This window comes from Watersipora subatra, chromosome 3 (genome assembly GCF_963576615.1).
Source record: "Watersipora subatra chromosome 3, tzWatSuba1.1, whole genome shotgun sequence".
In the NCBI taxonomy this organism is placed as follows: Eukaryota; Metazoa; Bryozoa; class Gymnolaemata; order Cheilostomatida; family Watersiporidae; genus Watersipora; species Watersipora subatra.
Window position 1 is genome coordinate 4537682 of NC_088710.1, and position 19580 is coordinate 4557261.

General features: G+C 36.1%; 3 protein-coding genes across 5 annotated transcripts in view; 1 reads left to right on the plus strand and 2 right to left on the minus strand.

Annotated features, from left to right (window-relative positions):
• Positions 1–733, plus strand: part of LOC137390245 (uncharacterized) — a 25865-nt gene extending 25132 nt beyond the window's left edge. Inside the window, exon 10 of the mRNA XM_068076569.1 lies at positions 82–733. Within this exon, the coding sequence (XP_067932670.1) occupies positions 82–223 (142 nt within the window). The 3' untranslated portion in view covers positions 224–733. The remainder of the gene's footprint in view (positions 1–81) is intronic.
• LOC137390246 (dynein light chain roadblock-type 2-like) lies at positions 640–4450 on the minus strand. Its single transcript, XM_068076570.1, has 4 exons — positions 4326–4450; positions 3704–3779; positions 3350–3517; positions 640–859 (listed from the first exon to the last, which is right to left on the minus strand). Exons 1-4 carry the CDS (start codon positions 4326–4328, stop codon positions 813–815), a joined length of 294 nt encoding a protein of 97 aa, XP_067932671.1. The 5' UTR covers positions 4329–4450; the 3' UTR covers positions 640–812.
• A 6987-nt stretch (positions 4451–11437) lies between these two features.
• Positions 11438–19580, minus strand: part of LOC137389895 (rabphilin-3A-like) — a 30674-nt gene continuing 22531 nt past the window's right edge. For all 3 annotated transcript variants that reach the window (XM_068076052.1, XM_068076051.1, XM_068076050.1), the window contains exons 8-16: positions 18021–18194; positions 17358–17540; positions 17171–17250; positions 16784–16852; positions 16578–16687; positions 14926–15052; positions 14589–14746; positions 13251–13426; positions 11438–12167 (exon numbers count right to left, since the gene is read on the minus strand). In XM_068076052.1, the coding sequence (XP_067932153.1) occupies positions 12043–12167; positions 13251–13426; positions 14589–14746; positions 14926–15052; positions 16578–16687; positions 16784–16852; positions 17171–17250; positions 17358–17540; positions 18021–18194 (1202 nt within the window). In that variant the 3' untranslated portion in view covers positions 11438–12042. The remainder of the gene's footprint in view (positions 12168–13250; positions 13427–14588; positions 14747–14925; positions 15053–16577; positions 16688–16783; positions 16853–17170; positions 17251–17357; positions 17541–18020; positions 18195–19580) is intronic.

The following is a 19580-nucleotide window of genomic DNA, read 5'->3' on the forward strand; positions in this document are numbered from 1 at the left end:
TTTCTTCGCTCTGATCTTAGTGATAAACATTCTTGGCTGTTCACTGAGTGCACAGTATGATGACTACGATGTATTATACAGGAGAAATGACCCAATTTCACAAGTAAGGGAATCAGCTGAAATAGCCATCACGCATATCGGTGGAGCAGAGGCTGAGAAATCCCTTAAAATAAACACAGTTCTCTCCGGTGAGATAAGAAATCTGCGTCCAACGGATAAATAATTTAGAGACTGGACGAAGATCATTTTACTCCACAACTGCACATATCTATATTTAACAAATTCACTTGTTCATAGGTTGGACAAGCTGTCCAGACCAGCTTCTAACTTTTGTTCTGAAAATAATTATTACCAATTGGGCTACCTGGGCGCAGAGGTGGGCTACCTGGGCGCAGCGGTTGGCTACCTGGTAACAATTATTGACTGACTTTCTAGTAGTGGTAACAGGCTGTTACCTGAAACACCGACTTACGCAATCACATTTACAAAATCCCTACCGACATTGTTTGCTGATAATCAGCCACCTGCTTCAGACTGGCCCATCAGAGTCAAATTTAAACCATTCTGATTATTTATGTCTAGTCATTTTATCCACATTTATAATTCTATATGTTTTCCATTTTGTATCTTTTCAACCAGTGAGAATTTAACAAGAATGTTGTATTTTATATATAATATTGTAGAGTAAAACAAAGCAATGAATGATATATTTTAATAAATATTATAAAGCGAATAGCCGATATCCTTCAGATCGTTTCTCAACAAAGAGAGGACAACTTGGTAATCTGTGAACTAGTTTTTCATGCAAGCGTTTATTGTACATCTGGGGTCTGTATGACGATAAGCAGATAATCATGATCTACAACATAAATATGAAAAAAGATAATAGGAAGTGCTTCCTAATTACTAAACAATTACAAGTCCAAGGTGAGATATGTACATCAATCATGAACCTTAGCAAACAATTCAGAGTTATCATTCCACAAAAATGTTGGAGAACTTTACATGTATGGAGGTTACATTAAATAAAACATTGCACAGCAACTATTGATCATTTCTTAATACAGTCAAACTATGACATACACAATTTCTTTGTCCATGCTTGCTTCATGTGGAAATGATTGTACGATAGAGCGGGCATTCTTTAAAAACATTCGATTTTGCCTTTTTTACTAGAGATGAAGAAGTGTAGTCATGGGTTCAGTAGTAGAGGGTCTGATAGTAATATGTGGTATTTCTATGACAAATAGAAATAGACTAATGCTATTAGACTAAAGCTAAGTACACTAGTTATATTTTAACTCAATTTATATATTTTTATAGTATTTTAAGAATTACTTATTCTTTTTCTTTCGTAAAACAGCAAAACTTTGAGAAATTTCGCCCGTGAGATATTGGAAACTCATCTGTTGAGACATGTTCGCTCAAATTAAACATTTATGTCCAAAAACCTGTATGTCAAGGCGATTTCAATTTGGGTTTTTTGTACAATGATACAACGACAACCCATCAATTGTACAGCACGATCCATCAACAATACAGTACAGCCACAAAACTCACCAACAACACAGTCCTTACAACCTATCAACAAAGTAGTACAGCAAACACAGCCCATCAACAGTACAGTCCACACAACATATCAATAGTAGAGTACAACAACACAACCTATCAACAATACAGTACAACCACACAACCTATCAACAATACAGTCCATACAACCTATCAACAGTACAGTCACACAACCTATCAACCGTACAGTCTACACAACCTATCAACAGTCCAACAACACAACCTATCAACATAACCTACCAACAGTACAGTCTACTCAACCTATCAACAGTACAACCACACAATCTATCAACAGTACAGTCTATACAACCTATCAACAGTACAGTCACACAACCTATCAACAGTCCAACAACACAACCTATCAACAGTACAGTCACACAACCTATCAACAGTCCAACAACACAACCTATCAACAGTACAATAACTCAACTTATTAATGGTTCAAAAATTCAATTCAAAATTACATTTTGAATATCTAATAGAATTGAGCTGCTACCACATAGGAGAGAAAATTAGTGTCGAGTGAAACGATAATTTATACTCATGAGTTGTCATTGTTCTTATGTCATGACAGTACAGTTTCATACTAGTACACTCTCTGTGACTGTCTGTAAATTTACAGATGTGACCAGAGAAGCGCACAAGACTGCACAAGCACAAAACTGTCCTGTAGGATGGATAACAACTTGAGATAGGTACAAGTTAACATACATGTATTTCAACACTCTAATGTGGAGTGTTATTTCCTGTAGGTCAAGTCTACGTGAACAACACTTTACACAATGAAAATGTGGAGTGTTACTTGGACTAGTGCTAAAGTGTTGAACGTTTACCAGAATCAAGTTACATCGTGTAGAAAAGAAAATTAATATATAAATAATATTAAAGATGAACTTACACAAAATTTTCGTAGATTTTATCAGAAAGTATCCGTATTTTCCTATTATTTGCAATCCTCTTTTATGTTTGAGGTGATCTGACTGCCAGGATGTTTCAAGATTAAAATCGACAAAACCTGATCGCTCATTAAAAAACTCGGAAGAAAAATACGTGCGAACTGACATCATTGTCCACTATTGTTGCTACCGGCTATTGCATTTAAGTTGCAGCGTTATGCGTCTCTATTCCGTCGGTCCCTTTGCAGTTATAGACATCATAATCGCACTTTCAATTATCTGAGCGTTTTTAACGTGATCAAGATTTGTCGAATTTTATCTATCTTGAAACACCCTGGCAGTCAGATCACTTCAAACATCAAAAACAATCGATAGCAAATGATAGAACAATACTGATACTTTCTGATAAGATCTACTAAATTTTGGTGTAAGTCCATCTTTAACAAAATAACTCTAAACTACTCAATCATGTAGATGGTACTTTGGGGTCTTTCAAGAAACTCTAGTAACTGTGTTACATAACTTTCTACTCTCGTAAGACTAGACTATTCATAATGCCTCCATCTAAGGAGCTTACAGAACAGCTTATAAGATCATTTCAAATTATCCTCAAACATTAATAGCAAACTACACCAGTTAGTTTTAACTAAAGCCAAACTTTTTGCGAATGTACATGTAATTTGGAATACATTTTTAATTCATTAAAAACAAATAAACATATGTAATGAAAAAAACTGGCCATGCTGACACATGAAAACTAGTTCAATACAAGTTTACAAAAACTATCAAACAAATAGACTAACTTGAGAAGCGTTCTAAGCTGTATAGCCTGTGAAACTTGAGAAACTTTACAAGCTGTATAGTCTGTGAAGGCAGTTACTGACCTGGTGCTACCATGATTTCATATTTTTTGCTTCTCAATCTGAAGAATGTGAGATCGTTCTGTGGATCAATGTCTCGAACAACTCCCCTTGCCTTCTGAGCCAATGAGTGTACAGTACTGGCATAGGTCATTGTAGTGGAGTTGTCTAGCGTCGTTCTAATGGGAATTCCTAACAACGCACACTATTTGTTAAGTATTTTGATAACATTTGAGAATTAAAGGAAACCTAGTGAAAAGCAATTGCTGTTAAACTTGTTAAATTCTTTTACTAAAGAAATAACAATCTTTGCTTTTTCCAACGAGCATTGATAGCTTTTGCATGATGTTTTAAAAAACTGGAATTGTAGATATTTACCATCTTGGTTTAAAACTATATAGCCGATAACCCCTCTGTGTGCTGCAATCCTCTTGAGTGTCTCTTCTACTTCTGACTGCAATAAAAAAGTGTTAATGCAGTAAATGATATGTACCAAAATAAATGGGTATATTTAAAGTTGAGTGTGCGGGTGTTTAGAAAAAATGTACATGGATGTAGACTGGACGGCAGAAAAAAAAACCAATACATTGTCATAACCAAAAAATAACTACAACAATAACAAAAAATAGTTAGCTTCTATCAATATAACTAGACAAGGAATGCCTCATAGCCAACAGCTTTCACGAGGATTTCTACTAATACGAAAAAAGTGAAAATGTAACCAAAATTTGGCTCTTTGAACATCATGATCTTTAGGGGTGTTAATCTAATTACGGCAAATATGATGCCGACTAAAATTAAATATTCATGTAATATGCACGAGTAGAGTTAAGCCTTCTGCTTTCAATATATTATCGCGATATATTGACTAGGATGATAATAACGTTTAAATTGCATAACGCAACTTTAGTGTTTATATGAAGTATTTTTGAGCTTAAACTAACGCACCTAAAAACTAGCAAATTAAAAAATAAATTCATACGAATATAATATCACAAACCATGATGAAAGCGTAGATGTGAGCTTGTGTTCGCGAGCAAGTTTCCACAATAGATTAGAAATCAACACACATTCAAGCTTGTTGCTAAGTCCTTTTGCGCATGCCCATGGTATATCCGCGTGACATACAATTTAGTGTAACCATAGAACTAGTTTGTAGAGGAGCATTAGTACTCAAGACCCATTGGTCTAAGATAGTCAATAACAAATGCCTATGTAACGTCGAAGCTTTGTTTTCGCTGGCTTTGCACCCTCAAGCTAATTTCTAGAACGCGAAGGAAAAAGAGAAAAGACAACTCACACTCTTGAGACCGCTATCCGCTATTTCTGCCAAGTGCAGTCCCAGTGCGGTCAATCCAAAGTTTGCTGTAATACAGCTTGTTGAATTCAGCAAGAGGAATCTAAAACCAACTTGCTACATTTGGCAGAAACCAATCAAATATGCTGTACCCAATGCTTTCTGTAATACAACCTGCTGCTACTACTAGGAGGCAGTTATCATTAACTTGCTCTCTGCTGAATCCGACAGATTTCGCTGAATCCAGCAATGCCAGAAATACAGTCTGTTAAACTCAACAGGGAAGAACCCAACTTTTTGATGCAATGTTTTTATTCAAGTACGCTTGTTTTCAATATGATTTGCTCAAGAAATAAGAAAACGTTGTCAGTAAATTAATGCTTCGCTTACACTTTCAAATTAGGTGTCTTTCAACAGAGCAAACCACAAAGTTAACTTGCTTGACAATTTTGACAATATTTATACTAATCAAACAAGCAGAATTTAGATTGGTAGTAGTTGTTTGACCTATTTAATTCCAACGCCTACTGATCGCAAATTATGCAAAAACTGTCATTGCAAAATTGTAAAGAAAATATTTTGTATACTAAGTTTTATAAAATAAACAGACTTCATTACAAAGCCCCAAAAAAAATTATGTACCGTTAATAACACAGCAGTAACCAAAAACTATATTGTTCACTGCTTAATAAATAAAAAATGTTGATCTTTTGTCTTAAGAAGTGTGAGCAAACACAGGAAATACTAATAGTAACTATTAAAATAGATACATCCAATATTTTGGCAAGCACACAACATACTAAAATAATGTTAAATTGTACATTATATTGAATATTAACAGTTGAATTAGCAGTTAATTATTAACAGCGTCTCAACATGTTAAAACAATTTAAGATAAATTTTAAGGCGAACAGTCAACACACTTGAAGCATAAAAGTTAAATTTTTTAGGTCAACTTTAGTTTAAATGACGTTCATGTTTTACTGAGTGTACTGTTCATTGTTTACTTCTTCCAGTTTCCTGTTTTACTACTTCTGTTTTGCTATAACATACATGGAGATTAATATACTCATTGGAGCAAATCACAGTTTAGAATTCAGTTCCACTGTATAAATGTCTACACTTCACTGCTAATTGAACCGAGTAATGACATTTAAGTTTATGTACAGCTGGTAACCACTCATTGACATCTTATGAAAGTATTTTCTTAGACTAAACAAACAACGGTGGGGATACTCACTGACTTTATATAAACTTGGATATTTATATTTTATGATGTCGCCAACAGTGTTTAACATTGATATTTTGCTTGAGTCTTTGGAGAGACGGGCATCATACATTTATGCCTGTTGTGGTTAGTTTCACCTAATATAATAGAGTACTTATAATAGTTTTTTTGTTAACCATTATCCATTCCAGGTTAAGCCTTCAAAATCACCAGTGTACCAATGAGGAGTTGCCTGTTCACTACAACTGGGCGGATTAGTTATTTACCACTCGGAAGAGACTGTTCATTGGTAACTGATCCCATTCCAATTTCAGTACATCGATCACCATTCTTATTAGCCTTCTTACAATGCCTGTTTTTGGCTGTCTTTTGTAGGGCATAAGAGATTCAGAAGGGTGAGTTCTTTTATCGGCGTTCTGCTAGTTCTTGAAGGTTAAGCTGTTATGAATCAGCAGACGAATAGTAGGTTTTCACGGCATAATACGAAAAAATATCTCATTTTTGCAGTTTCAGTCCATTTTGTAAGTACTTAATGCGACGACTGGGTTGTACAATAATTGCAGGTTTTTCCATATGCGTGAGCTCCATATCATATGCGTGATCTCGCAGGGGGGGCCAAGGCATGGTGCCCCACAATGGCCACACGCCCCTTTGTTTGTTGATACATGATTTTAGTGTTGGAAATACATCTTTGTCTGCTATATTGGGTCTGTAACAGGTTTTGCGCATGATATTCACGTGACCTTGAAATTGGTCTTTGCCAACAGTAGTTCACTTTTTCACTTGACCTTGAGACTTAGTCATGATTGAGTAGTTGATACCAATCATGACCACCCCTATGTCTGCCAAGTACTCTGTCTTGACTGTATATAACTTACCTGTATATAACTTACATTCAAGTTATATAACTTATATTACTTATATAAGTTATATAACTTATATAACTTACTTGTCTGTATATAACTTACATTCAAGTTATATGGCCATGTTGTTTGCATGGAGCCAAGTTTCAGTGACTTTTAGTACATCAGACTGTGATGACTCCCTCGAGATAGGTCATGCACCTTTCTTATACGCTATTGTTTGGCAATTCGCATCTCACCGCATCCTTTAGTGATTTTATGGACGACTCAACAAACTTTTTAGTTTGTTGAGCACACTTAACGTTCACGATTAGATAATAGATATATTGTTAGATTATAGAGGTAATGTTAGATTGTAGAGATTGTTAGGTTGCAGGGATTGTAGAGCTTGTTAGATTGTAGAGCTTGTTAGATTGTAGAGATTGCAGAGATTGTAGAGCTTGTTAGATTGTAGAGATTGTAAAGATTGTAGAGCTTGTTACATTATAGAGCATGTTAGATTGTATTGCTATACATGTATAACATCGTTATTAATTGATCACACTTTGTAACGGTGTGTCTGCATATGCACGTGAGCAAACGTGTGTGCCTGTATGTTAGTTCGCGTAAACGCTACGTGTTTCCACATTTGTTAGGCGATTTCCTATAAACTTCACACTAATGTGCTCGTGCCTCCTGCCAGGTCACCCAAAAATTTGGTTTCGAAACTCCATCTAGTTCAACTAACCTCTTAAATACCCTGCAAATCTTAAAATCTGATTAGAAACTCAAGGATGCGCCTTAATGGTTGACTTGCAACAAACTTCACATTACAGTTATTTGGTATCAAAAGGTTCACCATGTCTTATTCTGCTGTGTTGTGGGTGCCAAATATGTGAACATGTGATTACAAGCTCTCAAAAGCTCTTACAAGCTCAAAAACAAAGTTTTTGAGCTTTTAAGAGCTTTTAACAGGCTATCTGATTGAAAATGAAAGGAATACTGAGAATTTCTGGGTCTACCGCTAGTTATAGATAATAAAACTATTCTAAAACGAAACATGTATGATCTGTATATTTCTGGAGGAATACTGTGAAGCCCTATTGACCATCATGAAGAGTGTTGCATTTATATATGGATCTAGCAACTTTATTTCATTTTACAAAGTTTTCTTAGTTTGAGACCAGCAAAGATTAGAAGACACGCGCTGTTAGAATAAAAAGAGAAAAAGAACTGTATTGCATTTTTAAGCTCATACAAGTATGAGATGGTACCAAAAGGGTGGGCTCTACAGCATTTTTAAATTGTAGCTAAAATATGTCATAGTTTTGAAACCATTATTGTGGTTTGTAAGAAAAAAACTAAGAGAGCCGCTAGACCCCTTGATAGTTCTGTAAAGTTCTTACAATAAGGTCATCATCCAGCTAATCGGTTTTCATCTATTTCATTGTTTAGCATTTAACACACACTGTTAGACAGAGTGACAATACTGTAGTGTTTAGGTTCATACCTAGCCTGTGATACACAAAGGTATTGTGCCCATTATCGCTTCAACTTTTTACAAAATGTTCAAGTATTGGTTTGCTACTGTCTCGAGAAAGAAGCTATGTTAAAAGTAGCAGGATATATCTGGGAACCTATGAAAACCCAATTACTAGTGCCATGGTTAATATAGTAACAACCTCTTTGGTTTTCCTATGGTCAAAGTTTGTGTTGATCAAATTATTTTTCTATCTAGAGATCATTCACATTGCACTGACCCCGGATGAGACGATACTGTATAATAGAAGATCAACATGTTCAACATTTGATAAGACCAAAAAAAGATTTGTCAATACTATTAATAGTCTTTTAGTAAAAATTTTTAGTGTATTCTTTTACTCACTAGTTCTTATTTATTATGTATTTTAATTTTCTTTATGAGGTATAATATATATAAGTTTTTTTATCTATTATATTAGGTATAATCTAAGCTAATATTTTTTTAGACCGGAATGGTTCAAAGGATGATACCATCGCATGCTAGACTATTCAGCTTATACGATGGTTAGAGCCTTGTTAGAAGAATAGATCAATTTTGCACAGAAACAGCTCATCAATATAATAAACCTTCACCTTTATCACCACTTTCATGACCTTTTCATGACCTATTCCAATTCTAACTGCACTTTATTGAAAGTTTGCTTGAAATACTTCCCAAATAGATACACTGCTATACCCTTTGCATGTTCAACGTCAAGCCGAACGATATATACAAATGAAGTTTTAATCACCAAAAATTTGAAACCCTGTTCACTCCATGAAAAGAGTTTCAAATGCATGACATTTCTTTCTTCAGTGTTATGCTAGAGATGAGGAGTAGCAATAGAGCCGTATAAAAAGTAAGCACAACTATTGACATCATTTTAGGGGAAGTCTGGGCACGCCTTTTTCTGAGTGTCATAAGTGCGATCTAGTTTTGTCAATTTTAATCGTGAAACATCCTGGCAGTCAGATTAACTAAAACAACAAACAAAATCTCAAATGATAAAATAATATCGATACCTTTCTGTAAAATCTACCAAATATTGATGTGATTGCATCTATAAACTGGCTTAATTTGGTCCTTTATAAATTTTTATTTATGAAAGAATCAGTTAAACTTAGCTTAGCCATTAAAAGCTCAGCCATAAATTATTTTTGAAGATCTTCTTGACTATGAGAAAACGCAAACTGTTATATCCTGTACGCCCAAGACATTTGTAATAAAATTGCATATTGAAAAACAAGTGTTGGCCTACATGATTTATCAAATTCAGCAATAGTCGAGTACAAACTTAAATTACTGTCAAGAACTGTAGAAATGCTCATAGGAGAGCAAGGAGTTGTAAGCAATTTGCCGATTTGAAGAGAAGTAAATGGAAAAAAACTTTATGCGAGGCCTAGTTAAATGTTTTCAATTAGAGCTTAAGCTATGATTACATTATATGACTGCGTACTTTATTTATATACTAAACTTTATTTTAAGAAATCTGTTAAAAAACGTAACAATATATGTCATTTGTAGAGCCTCGAACTTTGCCTTGTTACTTGTTTAGCATAAACATGATTATTGGTAGCAAGTCATGATTAGTTACACTAAATGATGTTTTAATATTATTGTGTATATAATAATAGTCCAGTTCTATGTATACGTTTGCAAAAGTGATTTTTAAGCAATCGTGGAATTATAAGTCAAGTAGGGATAGAAATAATGATGGCATGAAGCACATATCTGTGTCAAGGTCAGGTCAAGGTGCTGCGTATACATAGGTTATTCTTCTGATCCTTCGAATGGTGTTTTAAAAGAACTTTATACGTTTGTAGACTGACAACTTTCTAAAAATAGATGCTTTCTAAGCAAAATGCCACTTTAATAACTCAACACCGAGCATTTTAGGAAATCGATCAAAAACTTGTAATAATGTATATGTCATTTGTAGGTTTGTAGGAAACACATTTTATGGTAATCATAGGATCTCCATAAAAATTGCTCTTTCAACTTATGTCAGTCATTGTGAAAACTTATTAATACAAAATTTACTGGAATTGGAGAGAATGTTTGTATGAGATTCAACAAATTAAGACAGAAAAATTCTTCACTTGTGCAAAAATCTGACATGAAAATGAGTGAACACTAAATATTAAAATTTTCCTTTTTAAACAATCCCTCTGATGTGTGGCAATGGAATGATGTGTAGGCCAATCACTCTGATGTGTGGCAATGGAATGATGTGTAGGCCAATCACTCTGATGTGTGGCAATGGAATGATGTGTAGGCCAATCACTCTGATGTGTGGCAATGGAATGATGTGTAGGCCAATCACTCTGATGTGTGGCAATGGAATGATGTGTAGGCCAATCACTCTGATGTGTGGCAATGGAATGATGTGTAGGCCAATCACTCTGATGTGTGGCAATGGAATGATGTGTAGGCCAATCCCTCTGATGTGTGGCAATGGAATGATGTGTAGGCCAATCACTCTGATGTGTGGCAATGGAATGATGTGTAGGCCAATCACTCTGATGTGTGGCAATGGAATGATGTGTAGGCCAATCACTCTGATGTGTGGCAATGGAATGATGTGTAGGCCAATCACTCTGATGTGTGGCAATGGAATGATGTGTAGGCCAATCACTCTGATGTGTGGCAATGGAATGATGTGTAGGCCAATCCCTCTGATGTGTGGCAATGGAATGATGTGTAGGCCAATCCCTCTGATGTGTGGCAATGGAATGATGTGTAGGCCAATCCCTCTGATGTGTGGCAATGGAATGATGTGTAGGCCAATCCCTCTGATGTGTGGCAATGGAATGATGTGTAGGCCAATCACTCTGATGTGTGGCAATGGAATGATGTGTAGGCCAATCCCTCTGATGTGTGGCAATGGAATGATGTGTAGGCCAATCACTCTGATGTGTGGCAATGGAATGATGTGTAGGCCAATCCCTCTGATGTGTGGCAATGGAATGATGTGTAGGCCAATCACTCTGATGTGTGGCAATGGAATGATGTGTAGGCCAATCACTCTGATGTGTGGCAATGGAATGATGTGTAGGCCAATCCCTCTGATGTGTGGCAATGGAATGATGTGTAGGCCAATCCCTCTGATGTGTGGCAATGGAATGATGTGTAGGCCAATTGCTACACTCAGCTTGTAAATGTAATTCGTTACACTGCCTGTAGTGAGATTACATTCAGTTGCAAGCTACGTAAATCAGAGAAAAACATGTTTTATTTTTATTTAATACATGTAAATTGTAACGTATTAACAAAAATATAGCAATGTTTGTGAAAATCAAATAGCAAATAAAACTGCCCTATAAAAACCATATACTTATCAGCTCTGTGCAATACGTATACAAAAACTATATTGGAAAAGTAATTGCTTAAGCTATGCTTTTATATTTTGTTAAAAAACACATAAATAAATGATTCAATTTCTTATGTTAATCATTGGTTAAATAGAGGCAGTATTACATAATCAAACTTAGCAATGAAAAATACTAAAATATGATAAACTCTGTCTAAGAGTATGTCATCACCATGTGATATTCTTTGCAGCCACCTGCATGATGACTGCCATAGGAATTTTTGCATGATATTCGCTCACACTGAGGTAATCCAAGCCTTTGCACCAATGATAGTCAACGAATCTTATTGCTTTGGTAGGCTCATAAACTATACAATAGCTCTGAAGTATGAAGAATATAAGCTAACATATACAAGTGAGGTTGCGTACTATTTCTAGTCATGAAGTATATAGATTTGTGGAAGTGTATGGAACTCAAAATAAATGATTCAATGACGAAAAGTCAATTCTGGCCGGTCTTATTTGTGGAAAATATCTTTGAGTTGGTGCCAAGCGTCATGCCTCCGGTCTGGTTGAGCGATAACATCAAACCAATGCTTCTTTTCCAGCGGGTTCTGTGACTGCATGGAGATCCTAAGACCACCTAAAGAGAGACAGCTAGGTGAGCAAACAGAATAAATCACTTAGAGTGCATCCTTATTGAGACATTTGATTTTATATACAAAGCAGGTACGAGACTGAATTGAGCTTGTATGTGGAGGTTTGGCTGGAGGAATTGTTCCGACTTATATACTCTACTTGATTTCTAAACGTTTTTATTTTGGGGTGTAATAACAAACCGAAAAATAATAGGAAAATTCAATAGAAATAGGAAACTAAGTGATACCACAAAGATACTAAACAGTACCACAGCTATAGAAAATGTGACGAAGGAGGTAGCGTACTAAGCGGAAGAGTGGAACGGCACACGGAAAAGTTTTGAGGATATTACGACTTACCTAAGCATGAGAATATTATGACTTACCTAAGCATGAGGATATTATGACTTACCTAAGCATGAGGATATTACGAGTTACCTAAGCATGAAGATATTACGACTTACCTAAGCATGAGAATATTACTACTTACCTAAGCAGAAGGATATTACGACTTACCTAAGCATGAGGGTATTACGACTTACCTAAGCATGAGAATATTACGACTTACCTAAGCAAGAGGATATTATGACTTACCTAAGCATGAGAATATTACGACTTACCTAAGCATGAGGATATTACGACTTACCTAAGTAGAAGGATATTACGACTTACCTAAGCATGAGAATATTACGACTTACCTAAGCATGAGAATATTATGACTTACCTAAGCATGAGGATATTACGAGTTACCTAAGCATGAAGATATTACGACTTACCTAAGCATGAGAATATTACTACTTACCTAAGCAGAAGGATATTACGACTTACCTAAGCATGAGGGTATTACGACTTACCTAAGCATGAGAATATTACGACTTACCTAAGCAAGAGGATATTATGACTTACCTAAGCATGAGAATATTACGACTTACCTAAGCATGAGGATATTACGACTTACCTAAGTAGAAGGATATTACGACTTACCTAAGCATGAGAATATTACGACTTACCTAAGCATGAGAATATTACGACTTACCTAAGCATGAGAATATTACGACTTACCTAAGCATGAGAATATTACGACTTACCTAAGCAGGAGTTGCGGGCAGTCTTATGGTCCCAAACTGAGACCTCAAGTATTCTCTTCGTAAGCAAGCTGAATGGTAGTTTATAGACAAACTCCTCGTGGAACTCAGGATTCAAAGTTCTTCTCTTCGTTGCCGTCTTTTTCTTTCCGGCTTTGGAGTTGTCTGGTAGGAGATATCTGCGTGACACGAAGTATGCATTAATCTCATAATAGTCCTGCAGATGTATATCACTTTTCTCTATATTAGAAAAACTATTTACAGTTTGTAGATGTATGAATAATAAATGTATGAATAACAAATGTGTATATATATATATCAGAAACAGAGTGGGAAAACGTAACGATATCCTAGAGGCCAAGACTAGTATCCAGCAATGGTCTGCAAGTCAACACGTCATTCTATAGAATATTACTCTACTGACATCACTCTGGGAGTGTTTACTCTATGACCATCACTCCAAGAGCCATGACTCTTATAGCTTATGTTGATAAAGAAGCAAAATTATGTATCAGTGATATCCTGGGAGAGCTTGAACTGGATGAACAAGTACAGAAAAATTATACTATTATATTATTTTTATGAATTTATTTGACAAAGCAACGATCTAGCACAAAAATATTTTTTTTAAATTTTGCATTGAGTTTCCAGATTATTAAACAAGTACATATAATTTTATCTATCGGTAAAAACCTGGTCACAGAATTAAAAGAATAAAATTAAAATAAATAAAATTAATAGTTAATGGAGCGAGTTGAGTGATTGGATGTATCAGTTCAACTTCATCTTCATGAGAAACTCTGTTCCATTTAAAACTAAGACTTGGTTGAATGCAAAACAGAGTAAAAGTGATAGGTCAGCATTGGCTCAAAGAGATAGGTCAGCCTTGACTCCAAAGAGATAGGTCAGTCTTGGCTCAAAGAGATAGGTCAGCCTTGGCTCAAAGAGATAGGTCAGCCTTGGTGCCAATTGTCAGTCATAATGTAATGAACAATGAAGCGCTTGACAAAATCAGTGAGCAGGAGGACACAACCCTTGTAGTTTATACAGTCTCATGATTGTGTTTAACAAATGCTATAGGACCTTAAATCAATAACAACTATTTCTAGTAAATTTCCAAACATACACGACAAAAATATTCCTCAAGCATTTAACCTAGTCTTGTCCCCCACAAGACTGTTTGACGGCAAGATCAACAAGTTGGCCTGGTTTTAATAAACCACTACTGACCATGCACACTCCCTATTACTATATAGAAAATGGTTAGTACATGTACCTTCATAGTACTAGGGAAACAAATCTCGCATACTGTAACAGATGGAATAACTCTACGTAACTTACAGTTTAACATAAGGATCTGCGTAGCCGTCTCGACGAACAGCCCCAAGGGCTACACATCTAACAACACCGACGTAGAGCTGAGAGCTTGACCTGTCGTATCTTAGAGTGAGTTGGATCTTCCCTCGATTATCTCTTCCTGACGCCTCATCAGATTCCAACTACAACAAACATAGTTTATAAACGTCGTAAGATGAAAAAGAGACAGCATGTTGACAGAGCACCTGCATCAGCATTCAAGTACTGTGTACTGAGCGGCATACCAGGTATAATTTCAGAATACATAGGGCCATACTGGTCTCTGTTAGATGTAGATGAGAACTGGTAACTAAAGACGTACCGTTGCCTTCTTGTCTAGGAGGACATGGTAGTGAGTGAGCTCATGAGATTTAATAGTTTGAAGGGGCATCCTGTGTTCCCCTATCACGACATCAGATCCTATCAGACGCTCGTCGATCACTGAGAAACTAAGAAATATAATAATAGATGAAAAACAAATACTTCTGATGCAAACTAACAAAATTAATACGCAACTATAATTAAATGCAAATTAAAAGCAAAATTAATTAGATATTTTAAAGAACTTCTCAAATTGTATTAGAATAAAGTTTATATATCTCTATTAATAAACCACACTCCATCATCGTGTCTTGTCTGTTAGTCTGTAAAAATTTCATGTGTTTCCACTTTTTTTGTCTGATTTCATCAAAACTTCACATGCATATGCTCCGCGCCTTTCATCAGGTGGCTAAAAATAATTGATTTTTAAACTCCATCCGTTTCCTGAGAATCAGCCTCTTAAACACCCACCTGCAGACTATCATATTGATAATAAAAAAAATCCTGAGTAAAGCCGGGTTTACTGCTCTTGTTTTATAGATTCAAAGAGCGGTCAAGCGTGTGTATATTAATGCGCAACGATGCTATAACGTAGGGGTTCCCAACCAGCTATGACTGGATGTAGCCTTGGATTCTGCGCTCAGAACGAGTTCTATGCTGATCTATCACTGCACAACACATCAGAAATTGGTTAGTAGGAATTCATTACAGACAAAAAATGTCGTGTTAGTGTTCGCAACTGCATTTTTGAAAAAAAGAGAATTTTGCCAATTTCTGGATGAAGTAGATGAACATTATGACAAACTTCTTCTCCATACAGAAGTGCGTTTGTTTTTTCGGTGGAATTAATACCTCATCAAGGACTTTGCGTATGATTTTTTATGTGATAAAAATCTGTTAAAAATGGCAGAAGCCAAAATGACCTGTCTATCATAGCTGAACAATCTGGTTTTCCTGACGGATATCTCGGAATATCTGAAGCAGCTGAGCAAATGCATGCGAGGAAAGTTCCAACTGGCCGGCCATCTTAATTTTCAAGTAAATTCATTCTGAAAAAACTGGAGTATTTCGTCACCAAATGCTCCGACAATTGCTCAGTATTAAAATAAGAGTAGCAGAGCCAAGAAACGAAGAGGATAAAAGTTTTTTACGATGACAAGCTTAATGTGATGATTGGAAACTTTGAACAAATGTTCAAAGAATTTAAATTCAATAGTTTAGGTACAGACTATCAGATGTACTTACATAACCTCAAGCAATGACTGTGCTGGGAATCATAGAGCTTTAATGCTGCTATGGCGCCCGCCAATTCGCAAACAGAGTGGCAAATGGCAGTTTATGAATCCAATCAATTAATTAAATACCCTTTTTAAAAGATTCTATCTTAATTTGCACTAGCGAGTTCAATTCTCAGACCTCTATATGAGCTATACGCTAGTATGGTAAATGGGCATGATAAATCCAAGATGCGTTTGAAGTTGTCTTTCCCTGTAAGGCAAGAATATGATTCAGCATAGGGTAGCATGAAACTAAATATTTCTATTCTTTTTGTTCCGACACAACTAAAAACATGAAGTAGATTAGGAAACGGACATCAACACATATGTCCTTTTCAGTTGCTCCAACCAGAAATGATAGGTATTTGGTACTAACATAAGGGATTTGTTGTGAAGATCATCAAGGGAAACTCCGAAATATACAAGTTTTTCTTTCCACTGGGGTGCCAAAGAGTTTGGCCTTGTTTGAGTCCGCTGCTTCCGTGACTTAGAACAGAAGAAAAGATTGTGAGTGCAAAGCAAGGAAGAGAATACTTATATATAAACTGACAACATACAAGAAGTAAGAAATAGACAACCTACATTTCCCACACTGGGTACAAGGTTGACGGAGGCATAGGCATTGCAAGCTGTACCGCCATCCGGAAGATTCTACAAAGACCAACAATTTGTTATAACATACAATGAGTATATCTGTCGAGTAGTGTTACGTTATTCAGTAAAAAATGCCTAATCGTCTGCTCTCTTTTCAGCTGAGAAACTTTCAAGGTCGAATAAAGTAGTACTAATAGTGAAGGTGGAACACAACTACCACTTATGATAAACTCTTGGAAAGCTCTGTGTCACCTGCATAGGCTATCTAAGACAGACACGTACCTGTGCAGGGCTATCCAAGACAGACACGTACCTATGCAGGGCTATCCAAGACAGACACGTACCTATGCAGGGCTATCTAAGACAGACACATACCTGTGCAGCGTATAGTTCCACCTCAAGTGTTTCCTCCTGCTCACGGTAGAATATGCTGTATATGATGGTACCAAATGGTGCTGTAAGTACAAAAGGCAAGATCTCTTACCGGTGCATCCTGGACAACAATTCTTATTTATTTAAAACATGTGAGTTAGGTTTTGTCGACGCAAAGGGAGAAACTCACATGTCGTGTCTTGTTCTACTTCAATATTAACATCTTTGAGCTCTGCATCAGGGACTGACTGGCAGCGTTTGATGCCTTCTTGCATGGAAAAGGAAAGACTGCCCTCCATATCAGAAGAGTTGTCTGTTTTGAAACTCACCTCCAAGGCTTGTTTCTTGGAAGGCTTGGGAGGAAGAACTAAATCTGCAACAAACCACACAAATATGAAATTATCTCTCCTGATAACACAACGACATATTATTGTGTAAAGATTTTTAGTACATTGTATGTATAGACCCTGAAAAACTTCATCTACCACAATTGATAAACACTAAAAAAATCGTGATGAAATGCAGTGAAAACCCCTATACAAATTGGATCGTGGGAAGCATCAACCAAGCCTTCGGTCAATGTTTGGCAAATTTTTCTCTAGGGAAGGTAATTCTATGGCCATGACTATTCAGCATATGAAAATGAAAAGAGAAAATGTAAAAAGACTATAATTAATTATTATTATTTACAGGGTTGTCATTACAGTGTATAAAAGCAAGCGCCTAACCAACCTACAAGAGATGATAACTCCGGAGTGTATACAGACTGATTTTCCACATCCATCAGCAGAATAGAATATCTATTCTGTTGATGGACGAGGAAAATAGGCAGGGGAAACACCCTAAGCAATACCTAAAGTTGGAAGGAGAGAAACTTTCTGGAGATCCTGTAGACTCTCTGTGCCACTGAACTCCCGCTCTTCCATAGTCACAGTGCTCGCAGTGGAATCGTCGCTTCTGCGAGAATGCAGGAGAGGATGATTCCTGAGATACTGAGAGCCAAGACTGATGCAATCTGGATCAGCCGCTATAAAATACCGAAAAATGAACTGTGCTCAAACACAATGCCCAAAATTTCAGTATCCTAGTTGATTTGTTGAAATTAAAATGTGCAAAGTGAACTAAGGATGACTACAGGAGTTATCTGATTTTCTCTGCAGAACCTTAAAGAATTCTCAATAAGTTTAGAAGTAGGTGATTTATGTGGATAGCTGGACAGAAAGATTGCCTCAGGCATATACAGTCAAACATGGATAACTCGGCCACGGATAGCTCGAAAACATGGTTAATTCGAACAGTTTCTTTGGTCCGTTCCCACGTAATGATAAATTGCTATAGATAACTCGAACTCAACACTGTTAATTCGAACTGTTTTTTTGCCCAACGGCTACCGAAACGGTTGTTATCGCTTTAGAAAATCACTTTATTCAAAGCCATAGAGGTAAACCTCATATTTTCGTAATTCATAAGCGTTGTTATTACCACCATCGGCAAAATAACTTTGTCAATGACTTTTCTAAAGGTTTGGTCAAATTTGATTTACACTGCTATACGATTAATAGCACGGGCTTGCCGGGTCACGCGCGCAAGGATTTTCGCCACGCACATACAAAACAAAAACAGCATGTTGTTTTGTATGTGCGTGGCGAAAATCCTTGAGTGCGTGACCCGGCTAGCCCGTGACGAATAGTTTTCCGACGTTGATTCCGTGTTGAATCAACGTCGGAATGTTGAATGTTTAAAACGTCTTAAAATTGTTCTTATTAAACGTATACCTTGTCTGAGCTACAAAAAAACTATTCATCGTTTGACCTAAACACAGAATACGTGTGTACATTCAATAAGTATCCATTCAAAAAGCGTGAGTGATATACAATGTACCGTTAAACCTCGTAAAACTTTTAATTGAACTGCCTCGGAGTGTTGCTCTTAACGAATCCCAGGTAAAGTAAGGGATTTTTCTTTGGTAACTTTTTCTTGAAGTTGCATAAACTTCAAGAAAAGTCGGCAAAATTGATCGTGGGTAAAACGCTCAAAAGAAAAAGATGTCTTTTCTTTTGAGCATTTCAACAACGATCAAGTTTTGCCAATGTCAATCTAAAAAAACGTCCTGGCAATAACATCACCTCAAACAACAAACCAATCTCAAGTGATAGAAAAATCTCTATACTTTTTGATAAAAACGTTTTAAACTTTACATTAGAAGCATTTAATTTGAAACAAACCATTTGTGCTTTTGATTTATATTATAGTTTGCATATGTACATGTATCTACTAATAAATAAGTAAATACATGGACTTGTGACAGTGCTCTGATAACTTGAACGCTCTGATAATTCGAACACTTTTGCTCGGTCCCGTGAAGTTCGAGTTATCCATGTTTGACTGTACATGTATATATATGTATGTCGGC